General features: G+C 36.2%; 1 protein-coding gene across 1 annotated transcript; it reads right to left on the bottom strand.

Annotated features, from left to right (window-relative positions):
* Window positions 1-222: 222 nt before the first annotated feature.
* On the bottom strand, window positions 223-13,556 carry LOC132611138 (importin beta-like SAD2). The gene is made up of 22 exons (XM_060325543.1): window positions 13,287-13,556; window positions 11,397-11,532; window positions 11,146-11,233; window positions 10,853-11,002; window positions 9,640-9,802; window positions 9,109-9,293; window positions 8,849-9,022; window positions 7,392-7,537; window positions 7,169-7,292; window positions 6,892-7,072; window positions 6,019-6,178; window positions 5,898-5,939; window positions 5,686-5,804; window positions 5,409-5,607; window positions 4,312-4,443; window positions 3,523-3,626; window positions 3,259-3,438; window positions 2,359-2,498; window positions 2,109-2,248; window positions 1,864-2,021; window positions 1,183-1,315; window positions 223-1,077 (listed from the first exon to the last, which is right to left on the bottom strand). The coding sequence occupies exons 1-22, from the start codon at window positions 13,374-13,376 to the stop codon at window positions 917-919; spliced, it is 3,105 nt and encodes a 1,034-aa protein (XP_060181526.1). The 5' UTR covers window positions 13,377-13,556; the 3' UTR covers window positions 223-916.
* Between the last annotated feature and the right edge of the window lie 559 nt (window positions 13,557-14,115).

The following is a 14,115-nucleotide window of genomic DNA, read 5'->3' as shown; positions in this document are numbered from 1 at the left end:
ATCGCAACGGTACTCTTCACCATCTATTTCTGGCTGAGGTTTCAATAGTCCAACAAGTTCCAGTGTCATGCACCATGTCCCTTAACAAATATGTTTTTGTTAGGCATTGCCGAGTCCAAAAAAATGCTCTAGCCATTACCCGAACCAATCGATGAAGTAAAATAGAAATTCGAAGAAGCCGACGAGTGAGTGAGATGGCAGCACGATAAATTCAAAGAATCATTTAGAAAAAAGAACAAATGAAATTATGATATTCCCCATGAATACAGATCAAGGAATACTAAATGTTTTACAATCAGCAGCAAAGCTAATTGTGTGACCACTTGCAATGCGAAACACCTTCCAACCCAAAAATAAACCAATGGTGTATAAATACTGAACATAAACTACAACCATGACTTACAAAACTTTTAGGGCATTAATTCACCCAAATTCAAACAGTATATGCATCATCTGGTAACCGAATAAATATAATACATGATAAATGCTGTCTGCATTTACCCCCAACCCCCACGCCTTCCTAAACCAAATAGAAAGGCCACCAATGAATAATCCTAACGTTTTCATCCGTATGAACTACAAGACACTCGGGGAAAAAAAAAAAGCAATGACATCCAGCGAAGAGGCATCTTCTGACATAGAATTAGCCCACTTCACGGAGACTCATCAAGACCACATAGCAAGAGAAGGGAGCAGGCCTAGTGCAACTTCAACTTCTGCCCCTCGTAACCAAGGTACATGTTTGGATGTGATTACTCATCAAGACTTGCACGTTTCCAGAACCAGCGGACCCCTCAAAACCTTTAAACTTAGCAACTTACTCAATTCTTTCTCAAATCATATTATTGAATGAAAGGATACACGGAGAACTCAGAGCAAATTGAGTTTTGGCCAAAAGCAAACTGGCTGACCAAAATCATGATGCAACTGTTGCTGATGCCTTCTCCACTTTTTCCTTCTCTATCTCCACTCTTCTCTGCTCAGCATGCTGAGCAACACCATTTGCCAATGCTTGATAACGAAAGTCCAAAGTCTGGGTAAGGCTCTGGAACCTCAATGGATCAGATGCTTGCATAGCTGGATCAAACAGTCCCAAGGATAGAGAAGAAGAGATCAGTGAGCCCACTGCCCAACACCAAGCAAAAAGCATTTCTGAGAACAAAATAAGCAGCAGCATCATACCTTTGATTGTTTCCACAAAGAAAATGAAGGGGTCCACATCATCAAGGGGTGACTGCAACTCTTCATCATCATCGCTGAAATCATCATCGGAGTCATCATCATCGTCCTCGTCATGTGAACGAAAAGCCTTTGCCTGCAAAAGAAGCACAAGATGTTAAAGCTTTTAGAGTGCTAACTCTGACGGCGTCGTTCTTTATCTTGAAGTAGAGGTATCCAGGCATCAATCTGTAATAAATTCTCCTACAAGAAGCCATCACAAAGGTAATCTACAGAAGGTACTTCAAATTCCTTTGTGTTCTGAGGCACAAACAATGTCACTATCAAACTCATATCATTTAACTATTTAACAGAACAGAGTTCTTCATTTATCATAATCATTCTAAAAGAAACCCTGTGTATTCTCTTCTTCAACCTCATTCAAATAAAAATCCCGTGCATTATCTGCAATATATCACTGCATCATCACTTGCTCAACTGTGTCATATAGAGGATGGAAACCAGATCCACCTCAAGCTGCTAATTCAATAGTAAAAACACAAATGTATTCCAACTCCTATTCAGTTTAAAGCAAATCAGTCAGTAGTATATGAGACTACTCCACAACATAATTATACACATGAAATGGAGCATCAGCAGTACAAATTCCAATAGAGAATTACAAGCACAATTTTAAGGAATCACCTGTGCAGCCAATTTTTGAAGCCTAATGCTTTCAGCCTCATCCCCTTCCTCAGCATCATCCCCCATTTCTTTGTCAGACCCCTCTTCGTCATCATCCTCATCAGATTGCAATCCATTCATATCATCATCATCTTCTGCCTCGTCCTCCTTAGCCGCTTCTAAACACGGTGATTAACATATTCGATGATTATATACCAGTGACATATTGCACCAGAAAAATGAGGAAAAAGCAAAATAAGTTTAACCTGCTACTTGATCCTTGTAGGCAACAAGCAGATCTAGAGTTGCTTTGAAAACACGCTCTAAGGCCTCCCCTGGCAATTGATCCACAGGAAGAGGAAGCAAAGATGTCAAGCCCAAGCAGCAAACCTTTTTGTCATGTTCCCTGGAAAACAATATATAAGGAACATTAGTGGCCTGTTTACCAACTAATTCGTTCAAAGTTGTTTTATCTTCTCCTTTTCAGTGAAAACAGAGAGACTACCAGGTCTTTACCTTTTAAAGTTAACCCGTGCTCCGCTCTTTTTTGTTTGTCCCAACATCTGGAACCAGAGATTAAACACCTCTGTAGCAATGCCAAGCTTTTGAAGTATGTTCAATGTCAGAGGCGCATTGTAGTAAAGAGCATCAGCTATCTGCCAAAAGGAAAATTATCAAACAATAGAAACATCAGCAACCTGTGAAACAGAATCTAGAAAAAAAAAAAAAGCTATCCAAATGTATTGTTCATTTGTGCAACTCTATAGTGATTGAAGGCATTAAAAAAAGGAACTAAATACACCTAAAATCACATGGAATTCAAGAAAGCGCAATCTCTTTGAAGCCATGTAGAAATATCCAAGAACAAAACATAATGGAGCAGAATCTATAGGAATACCAACTAGTTGGCTTAGAAAGATTAGTCCAGTCGTGCACACACATCCAGTCCGGCTCTAGGAATAATATCTTAATTTGTTCAGGAAATTTGTAAGCAAGTAATAAGTGAGAGATGTAGAGAACTCTAGCGTTTGAGAACCATAATATTTGTTGCGGAAGAGAAATTTGAGTATTCCATTACAAATGCACTATATTTGGTATACAGGATTTCATGTGATCAACCTCATTTTGTTTGAAGATCAATTTCATGTAAATATTGCTTCCATTAAAAATGAAGAATGTGCATGTTGATGTAGCAAAGAGAATGTTCATCTGACATACGTCAAATGAAAATGACACATTCTAGATCAATGGTCATCCAAACAGAAAAAAAGAACACATAAGGGAGTGGTTGAAGCAAAGTAACTAGCACCCCTCCTATGTTACTGTCCCGGGGAGCATCCATTTACAACATACCAACCAGAGTATGCAGTTACTAGGAGAAACATACACAGCATACAGTTTGAACAAATAAATTACCACTTGGACCAAGAGGCACTTCAGATATGGTTTATCAGCTCGACGGAGACGTTCAATTGTGATTCTGATATACGGCTCAACCCAGTGATCCACCTGTCCCTTACAATGCTGGAATACAACTTGAATAAGCTTAGGTGCGGGCTCAATGTCACTATCCTCCAAATTTTTATCTCCCATGACCTGACAAGAAATGTTAATTATTACACAATTTAATGTAAAGCAAAATGATCAGAAACTAAAACTTGGTTGCAATATTCGACTTACAGATGATATCATATTCCAAAGGCTTTGTTGATAGTCTGGATCCTTGCAAGTGAGGAAGTGGGCAGTACTCCTGGATATATAGTTGTCTAAAGGAACCAGTATATCTGCAAAAACATAAATCAACACCAACAGAAAGGGGAACCAAATGAGGTAATTAGCAGAACTGTAATTTTTAGTTGCATATAAATGACAAAACATCTACTATCCACTGGCAAAACAAAAAAAAACATATGCTGCATTCTGCAGCACCTAGCATCTCTCTGACAGAAGAATGCATCATATCTCATTAAGGCCACAATCCTAACAGTATAGGCAATATAACAGCATCGTAAAATCATTTCACCAAACATGGCCAATCTTTAGAAGGATGAAATGAAATCCAACCATCTAAATTGATTTGCAGCTTACTCTGAACCAATAGCACTACCTCCCCAAAAAAACGAACAAAGGGAAAGTAAAGAAAATAGAAAATAGAAAAACATAGAAGGATTAAGAGTAGTTCAAAATACAAGAAGACAAAACAAAAACTTTTTGCTCATGAAACTCTTTTCCACCAATCTATCCCTGAACACAATTTTACTCCTTAATTCTAAATGATCTAGTTAAACACATGAAACTTAGTTGAGCATATCATGAGTTCTTAGATAATTACTGAACCTCCAAAAACAAGTCACGCAGCAAATGTGTTTATCACACAGGAAGGCATTAGAAGCAGCAGATATTTGTACAAACTAACCCTATTTGACAACGGCATTTTCCCAACAGAAACATTAAAATGTCTACACATACTTGGAAAGAAGTCAATAGCCCAGTCTGCTAGCGCCTCCATCATCAATGGCCAAAGACTCCACATTTCCATGGATATTGTTGGCGAAAAAAAAGTCATATATGAAACTATCTCCAAAACCTCTTCAAAGACCTCTGCAGGAAGAACAATTGGTTATAAGAGAAACACATTGTTTTCCAAGAAAAATGCAACACATCCAGCATATTTTAAGATCAGGATGCATAGTTCAACTAATACATCTTGCAAATATATAAACCATGCTGACTTTGGACGAGATTGCAAGATTGCATTCAACGCATTTTTTCTAATACTTCAATGAACACAGATGGAAATAACAAATGATAATTGCTCCCGTCCAAATAGATACACTAGCAATGAAGCTAGCTGATATTGTATGATACAGCTTACTTTTAGTTGTGCACTTTACCACAAGAAGTTCACCTGTCATATTCCATCCTTCACGAAGGAACTAGGAGCTTTTACCAAACATTAGATCGCTAATCAGACTGACGAATTACTTTAAAATGATCCACCCAGTCTTTCTGCAGCTTAACACTTCAAAAATGTTTTCTAGGCAAACTGCATGAAAGGAAACCCCCTTTGCTTTTTCTTCTTTGTAGTACAGAAGAAGAGGAAAGAAGTTTGAAAAAACAAAAGGAACAATATGGCTCTTATCTTGGTCTATCGCCTAATTAACAACAGCAGAAAAGCATATCACATCTCAACGACTCTTTGCCTTCCTCAAACAAAGGATGAATGAACTCCTTACACTTTCTCCTCTGTTTTCCTTGCCTATATTTTACATTACATTTCTTTTCCTTCCACAAGAAAGTATGAAGTTTGGATAATGAGAATTGGATAATACAGCAATGTATTTCAAGACAGATGGACTGGGTCCATTATAGTTTATACCATGTAGAAGTGTCACTCAATTTGATACCACATGGGTTGAGAAACTGCGAACTTCAACTAAATGATTGTCTTACTAACAAAAGGTAACAAGCTAACAGAAGAATAAAGCACCCTTATTTGGATAGGTGAAGAATTAAAGCACCTTGTCTCAATAAAATATCTTTTAACAATCAAAAAGAAAAAGCACCTTGTCCATCCGTAGTCAACATCCTACGCATTATTGGCAGGAGTGTTGGCTCAATGTGAATGAAAAGGTGTGGAAGCCGGCTCACTGACTCAAGTATTGTGCTTATGGCTCGTAAACAGCCAACAGCAGCAAGAGCTCCAGGATCATCGGCTTCTTCCTCTGCTTCAGCCATGTTAATGCATTTCCAAAATGCAGCAGCCTAAAAAGCAACTCATTAGATTTTGGTGAAGCAGATATTCTATGCATTCAAAAGCGCTCTAATAACAAATATTCTCACCAAATTCTGGCATAACCCAAGAGCATAAGGAGCCATCTCCTCACCAAACTTGTCCACGATAGTCTCAAGCGTAAACACAAGATCTTCATTCTCGACTTCATTCATAAGTTTGAAAAATTCTGAACGCAATTGATATGAAAAGGATTGTTAAACAAAAATATCATCAGTTGATGCTCATTAGCAATATAAATGGCAAAGAATCTTCCAAGTACCATCAAGTAATTGCGGAAGAATGGGCCGGATTTCATTCAAATCTGCAGGTACAAACAAAAATGAGAAGTGTAAGCAGGATTAATGTATATGAAGATACCAAAATGTCAAGTATATGTTTACCTCTACAGGCTTCAACAAATGAACGTAAAGCGAAAACAGAATCAACGCGAACAGGTAGGTCAGGATCACGCATTCCAGTCACAACACTGTGTAATGCCTTGCGGAAGTTGTTTGGATCTGAAAAGTTAACATGGGCATACTGTCCTGCAACCCATGCTGCCTGCAGCGATAGAAAGATAAAACATTGGCAATGATGATGCTACATCAGATTAATTTTGAAGATCCGAAGTTATGAAAACAGGAAGAAAAAATTAAAAAATAAAACAAAGAGGCACCGACAGATTGCTCTATATGCTCCCCCATAATAGGAAAACATTGTTCTTTGCAACAATAACTATCAATAAAACCAACAGGAATAAAGAAGTGAATGGATGCAGTATTTGAAGATTGCTGAAGAATTGGTAAGGATCTAACAGAAAAGAAGAAACCTCCACTTGCACAGGAAAGACACAACTTATTTTCAGAAACGAGGAATGAGTTAGCAAGCAATCTTCCTCCAGTTATTGGTAAAAGATTAGTGAGAACATATGGCTTTAACAATATCAAAACAAACAGCCTTTGGGGTATTTAGACTGGATTGAAAATCTACAAGAGTTCAACGAGCCAGGAAGCTTCTTGAAATAGCAATTTCAAATTAAAGGTACAAAGTGTTGATATTTGCCGCTACTACATACAAAATATCACTTAATAGAATTAAAATTCTTCCGATGATAAGAGGAAAGGTGAACAAAAAAAAGTATGTTATCAGTATTTTGCCTCATTAATCCTCTGAAAGAAAACCCAAAGGAAATCATTAGACAGAATAAACTAATAGTCATTAGCTGAGCATATAAAATGCAAATTAAGAAAGACCAAATACACAGTCCAACACACCTTGGCTCGAAGATGACCCACAGGACTGCTAAATTCAGGGAAAACATGTTGCACAAGCATACGTTCAAGCTCTGATTTGTATGGTTCAGTTTGTTTCAATTTATCGCATAGAGCTCCTATTGCAAGAAGAGCGCCATCTTTCTGCCTATAGGGCTTGTATTCTGGGGCTGCCTCCTCATATCTAAGAAAATAAAATACAAAACACGCACTCAAGAATTTTGTTATATAAAACGAGCTTAACATGAGTGACACCATGTGAATTAACGTTGAAAGATACCTCTTAAAAATCTCAACAATGAAGAGTATAAATTTTTGAAGGTTCTCTTTACCACGCTTTCTTACTAACTCGCTCACAAAATCCATTGCAGCAGTTCTGGGACTATATAAATCCTCAATTATATCTGCAGAATTATAAAGAGGAATGTTAATCTTAAATTGCTGAGAACTCAGCTGAGTGGAAGGACAGCAATATACGTAATAGTGAATGACATATCAATTACCATAACCCTTCCTCACATATTCATGAGGATCCTCCTCCCAAAGCTTTTGATCATTATCACTGAAGCACATAAGCGGAAAGATGATCTCGAAAAGAACAACATCAAGTCTGGGTTGCAACAAGCTATACATGTTGCTCTTTGAGATACTGTACAGTACAAAGTAAAGTAACTAAGTATCCAGAAAGATGTAGAAATAATAGAGTGCATTTCAGTTACCAAACCGTTATCTACAAACTTGGAGAAGGAAAGAGATTCGGCTAATAGTGCCTGATATAGACAAAATAGAGAGGCAGAAAAAGTTAACATCATTAATCAGCAGTTGAAATCAAAACCAGGGCCTAATATCACTCACTACGGCTTATTAGAAACCTACCGATAGAAGCAACCTAGAGAAACAAAGCAAAGTAGCAGAGGAAGTAAAGCATCTAGAGGACCTGTAGAAAAGATTATCACTATCCAGTGTTGTCAAAGGCGCGCTTAAAGCGCGCTTAAGCCCTGAAGCGAGGCTCAAAACACGTTGAGCGCTTCGCCTCGCTTTATGTGCGCTTCAGTGTCATCATCAAGGCTCTAAGACATATCTTTCCTTGCCAGTGAGCCTCTCTTGAAGAGATGATAATAGTTATTTCACTTTATCATTATGTTTCTACAATTTGTTTGTCCATATATTTGTTATTCATGCTTATTATAATTAGTCTTGGGCAAAACATGAATATAATTTTATTTTTGCACCATTGCGCCTTTTTTCATTAAAGCCCACGCTTTATTTGCGCTTTGCGCTTAAAGCCTCAGCGGACCTTAGAGCTTTTTTGCGCTTTTTGCTTTTGATAACACCGTCACTATCTAAAAAGTAAGGCCTCAAGTCCAGTCATTTTTCTTCACAGAAGACCGAGATTCATGTTCATCTTCCACTCAAAAAACTGCAAGACACATCATATTGAACAATCTCACTCAAAACTGAGGTGTCCAAAATCTGTTAATTTCTCGGCAAGAACCCACTTCTATGCTATTAATCTACAGTATTTCTGCATAGGCCTACTACCTCTTCATGGGTCATTGAGAGAGAGAAATGAGGACCGAAGTCCTTTATAATGTTTTACCCATTTCAAGCTGCGTTGTCACTGATCAAGCACTCACTCTCTGGTCACCACTAGAAGCCTAAAACGAAAAGTCTTTTCTCAATTACAAATGAGCAGTACTCTATCAAAGTACCTTACTTTTTGTCTCATTAAATCCACATTAGAGCATCCAACTTTAATCCACTAAACAAAATTGCAGTATTGTAAAGCTATCGATACAACTCACAACAAAAAGAAAAATCCAAGAAGTCTTCTCAACTTACTAAAACTCAAGTCCATGCTTTGCCTACTACGTATAAACAGATTTTCCGAAGGAAATAATTCAGGAAGTATTTACAGATTAGTATATGTGACATTCGTAAACAAAGTAGTTGCACAAACCTATTGCTCAGGTATTGCAAAATGAGGTTGATCACCCTATCCGGCAAGTAACCACCAGCACGTATAACATTCAATAGATTAAGGTGACACTCCAAAATTTTCCCCGCATAACCCTTCTGAAACATTTGAGCAAAAGCTTTGTTGTCTGGGTTTTGAAGTTTTAAATCTCCAAACCTGGAAAAAAACAAAAAAGGTGAGATCAATGCTAGAAGCAAGCCATAATTGGTCAGAACCAAATAAGCATAAGGGTATCAATTTACCGGGTGTAAAGTCGATTTAATATATGGACTGTCCACTTTTTCACCTTCCACCATCCCCATGATTTCCTTAGCTCTGGATCAGTTGGTTGGCCTTCCACAGGGACAGGCCTCTCCAACATATTCAAGAAAAGAACCATCCAGGCATTGAACACACTTGGATCAAACAACTGCTTCGGAATCTCCAACTGGAAAGGAGTTTCGACATGGAAAAGGTAAGGAGTTGCATAAACAAATTCAGTTGTGTGATCAGATTTTTTCTTTTTCTTTTTTTTAAGGAGTTATATTATCAGCATTGAAACTGAAGATCAGGGGGGACAGCTTTCATTATCCTGGTCAATTCTATGAATTATTTGCCAGATCAAGAATATTTGAAAATACTAACAGAAGACAAGAAGGCAAACAGGCAGAAACTTGCTAGGCACACCAAACACTTCTTTAAAGGGTTTAGCTAAATAATTAGAAACAACAACCCTCATCGGGACATGTAACCTTATAAGATAACCAAAATAAAAACGTTCAAAGAAAACATACATATATGGACGACCAGAATATTTTGCAAATAAGCTTGATCAAGTCTGCTACTTCAATTGACGGATTTGTTATCTGAACAAGTCTGTTAAATATGTTGAGAAGACTCGGAAAAGTTTCCTCAACAACGTGATAAACAGGTGTTCTCTCCTCGTCTGATTTGAATCTGGTAATAGAGAAAAGACATGAGCACACAGAAGAAGTTATAATGGAGTTTCACCATCCAGGTGATCTAAGGCAGAAGAATGAAGTTTCATAGATAACAAAGCCATTCAACAGTGTTTCTTCATCGCAACACAGATGGAAGGATATCCCTGCACTTTACTACTGTTCATCCAAATGCTGAGAACTCAGAGACACTATATAATACATTTTTTAATACCCAGAAATCCCCAAGGACCAGTGGCGCATGGTTTGAAACTCGGTGGATAATGGACCTACTCCTCTACTTTTTTCCACTTAAATACCAGGCTTTTGTATGCAGAGTGTCAGACCCGTAATCTGTGGCTAACCCACCCATGACATGTTACAATCTTACCACTAAACCAAAGCCCTGGGACGGGGGACACTATATAATAAATACACATGTAGAACTTGGGGAATATAAAGTGCCTGCAAAGATAAGCCCCCCCACGGCACGATCAAAAGGGGAAAAAGATGTTGGATGAGCTCTCAATCTCTCACACCGTGTTTTACACACTCATTATACTCAAAACCTAAAGGCCTGTTTTATTAAGACAGTATGCGGCCGTGTTTTAATTTCGTAAAAGAGTTTTAAGGCATTGAAAAATGTGAACCATTGACACACTCATTATACTCAAAACCTAAAGGTCTGTTTTATAAAGACAGTCTGCGGCCACAACTAATAACGTTTTCACGAGAGCGCAGGTAAATTATCATGGTGTGTTATAAGAGCAACAAGTAATTATTTTGATGCATGTTATGTTTTATTTTTGGACCTTTTTGCAGATGCATTAACATGCATAAAAATACCTCTATGCATTATATCCTTTTTGGTGTTGAAAACAGACATTATTCCTGAAGTACAAACTCAAGAGTTCAAGTACATGAAAAGCATTTCCTGTAGCGCAAAATTCACTGGTCATGAATCAGCAGACGAACGTAAAGCACAACGCATAGAAACAATTTCTGGAGTAGCCAAAACGAAGAAAATAGAGCTTGTCAAGAAAAGCATCATTCTAAATCAACAACTTACTCATATTTCCTAGAGAGAATTCTCAGAACAAACAAAGCACCATAAACTTGCTGATCCTGCAGATTATGCTTTACCCAGGGCAGAAGTGTTGGCCACTGCTCCGGGTAGTCTGCATGTATCATTGTCTTAAGGCATTCCCCCAACTGTACCCTGTTCACAATAACAAAATTGTCTACTTATATGAGAGTCCAGTGTTAAAAAGTAGTAAAAGAAAATGATTATCAACAATTTGTTTTATCAAATAGGATTTCCATTCGAAACACATTACAATATGTACAGATAAGAAATCATACCTCAGCAATGAAGGAACTTGCGCAATAAATATGAGAATATTTTGCCTCACCAATTCCTTGTCACTTGGCATAATTTTTGATTGCTCAGCTACATCAACACGAATTTCTCCGTAAATACCAAATTTATCCAACCACTAATGAAAATATCATGAAGTATACATTTTGACAATTTATTCCATATAGAAAATCTGTCTTTTTCCTCTTTTCTCGTTTGTGGGGGTATATATATATATATATAATAAGGTCATTACCAGGATCATGAGGGCACCAGTTCTTTGCAACGAAGTTCTTAAAATGAATGCTAGCCACCTGTCGGACTGCCATGTCGCAAGACCCATCTACTATGATTTGCAGCAATCTCACAAGATGCTGCGGGGTATGCTGAAACTGCAAATACAGATGCACTCAGGAATATACAAAATTAAACCAATATCCACATATTTATTCCCTAAAATTCAAGTGCTGCGATTTCACATCCTATAATGTCAACCGTGAGCTTGTAATCCAGGAGGACAAAGAGGATTCAAATTCAATAATCACAAACAGCTAAAATAAGCACCGCAATCTTAGATAAACGCGCAGAACTAAAAGTCAGATCCTATACATACACATCTCAGAGTACATACACATATCAAAGTACAAAACAATTCACTATCAGCACAATTAAGAAACCCAGTTTCTTTTTAATGGTTGATAAATGGAGAATTCAAATATATTTCTTCATTAATTATCAAATATAACGAGAACACTTGAGTCAAAAGTAACAAATCCAACTTGAAACCGGCCATATATTGCCATAAATTAAATAGTCTACTCAATACAGAAAATTTATTTGCAACTCCAACACCACAAATCTAATCCCATTAAAACTCAATCCAACAATTTCTCAACACCCCATTCCAATAACAAAATGAAAAAACCCATAATTCAGGTCCAAAACTACTTTCTGATAAGTATGTTCGATGCAAATTTACTAACCACAGAGTACTACTCATAATTCAATCATACCAACAAATCCGATCAAAACTCAATACTAATGCTTTTATAAGCAAATTAAACCTGATTACGACTGTCTTCAGCAGCTTTAAATTAAATAACGACATGGATTTAATCATAATTCAATCATAATAACAACAAATTCAGTTTATTCTCAATCAACTTAAAATTCAACACTAATACGTTCATAAGCAAATTATACCTGCATAGTACTACACATAATTCAATCAAGCCAATAAATCCGATCAAATTCAGTTTATTCTAACGCAACTTAACTAATACTTTCATAAGCAAATTAAATAACGACAGAGATTTAATCATAATTCAATCATAACAACAAATCCGATTAAATTGATTTAAAATTCAACACTAATACTTGCACAAGCAAATTATACCTGCATAGTGCTACTTACAATTCAATCAAAACAGCAAATCCAATCAAATTCACTTAAAATTAAACACTAATACTTGCATAAGAAAACTATACCTGCATAGTACTACTCATAATTCAATCAAAACAGCAAATCCGATCAAATTCAGTTTATTCTCAGTCAACTCAAAATTCAACACTAACTTCCATAAGCAAATTATATCAACACTAATACTTTCAAAAGCAAATTAAATAACCACATAGTACAACTCATAATTCAATCAAAACAACAAATCCAATAAAAGTTCAACAGTAATTAATACTTTCATAAGCTACTCAAAATTCAATCAAAACAGCAAATCCGATCAAATTCAGTTTATTCTCAGTCAACTCAAAATTCAACACTAACTTCCATAAGCAAATTATATCAACACTAATACTATCATAAGCAAATTAAATAACCACATAGTACTACTCATAATTGAATCAAAACAACAAATCCAATAAAAATTCAACAGTAATTAATGCTTTCATAAGCTACTCAAAATTCAATCAAAACAGCAAATCCTCTTAAATTCAGTCCATTATCAATCAACTTAAAAATTCAACACTAATATCCATAGTACTACTCATAATTGAATCAAAACAACAAATCCAATCGAATTCAGCATATTCTCAATCAACTCCAAATTCAACACCAATACTTTCATAAGCTACTCAGAATTCAATCAAAACAGCAAATCCAATAAAATTCAACATTAATAATAAATAGTACCTGATTGAGACTGAGTTCAGCAGCTTTACGCTCATCAGGATTAGGACTCAAAGCAGCACGAAGAATAACAGCAAGGTTCTGATGATCCATTACAACTAAGGATAATATAAACCCTAGAAAGATAACGAAAGGGATATTTAATCAATTCCCCCTTTCTACTACTTCTAGGGTTTATAAATATATGGAGAAGAGAAAAAAAAAAAAAAAAAAAAGAGAGGTTGCGGACAGATACAGCGCAAAAGAAACTGGGAGAGTGTGCTGAGGAGAGAAGAATGTGTGCGTTTAAATCATTAGGGTTTACAAGGGTAGAGCCATAATAGTTGGGGCAGAGTGGTTTAACTAATTTTACTATATTCTATTTTTTTTTTGCTTGGAAAGTTGGAAATGAAAAAGGAACCTTTGTATGGAAACAAGGAATAGGAAAGAAATTAAATAATATACTCTATTATTTTAACTAATTTACTATTTACTACTATATTCTATTTTTTTGGGTTTGGAAAGGTAGAAAGGAAAAAGGAATCTTTGTATGGAAACAAATCTAAATGAAAGGGGAAAAGAATAGGAAAGAAATTGAAATATTAAGGTTTTAGTATGACATTGAATATTTTCTCTATTATTTCCCACTAAATAGGAAAAATTGACTTTATCGTTAGGAAACAAAATTGATATTAATATATCACATTTCCATTTTTTAGAACGAGCAGTAAAACGATCAAACCATAGGCGCAAGTAGAGTAACCATTTTTCTACTACTGAACCTTTTCATGGAACGAATTTATTATTTACTTATGTTCTATTTTTTTGGGTTTGGAAAGGTAGAAATGAAAAA

Source organism: Lycium barbarum, chromosome 9 (assembly GCF_019175385.1).
Source record: "Lycium barbarum isolate Lr01 chromosome 9, ASM1917538v2, whole genome shotgun sequence".
NCBI classification, from domain to species: Eukaryota; Viridiplantae; Streptophyta; class Magnoliopsida; order Solanales; family Solanaceae; genus Lycium; species Lycium barbarum.
The sequence above is the reverse complement of the archived record's forward strand: the minus strand, read 5'-3'. Positions and strand labels throughout refer to the sequence as shown.

Coding starts and splice junctions, on each gene's coding strand:
- LOC132611138 (XM_060325543.1), bottom strand. CDS start 13,376: ATGGATCATCAGAACCTTGCTGTTATTCTTCGTGCTGCTTTGAGTCCT. Junction 5,608..5,685: donor TTGGGTTATGCCAGAATTTG/GTGAGAATATTT, acceptor GTTGCTTTTTAG/GCTGCTGCATTTTGGAAATG. Junction 2,249..2,358: donor GCACGGGTTAACTTTAAAAG/GTAAAGACCTGG, acceptor ATTGTTTTCCAG/GGAACATGACAAAAAGGTTT.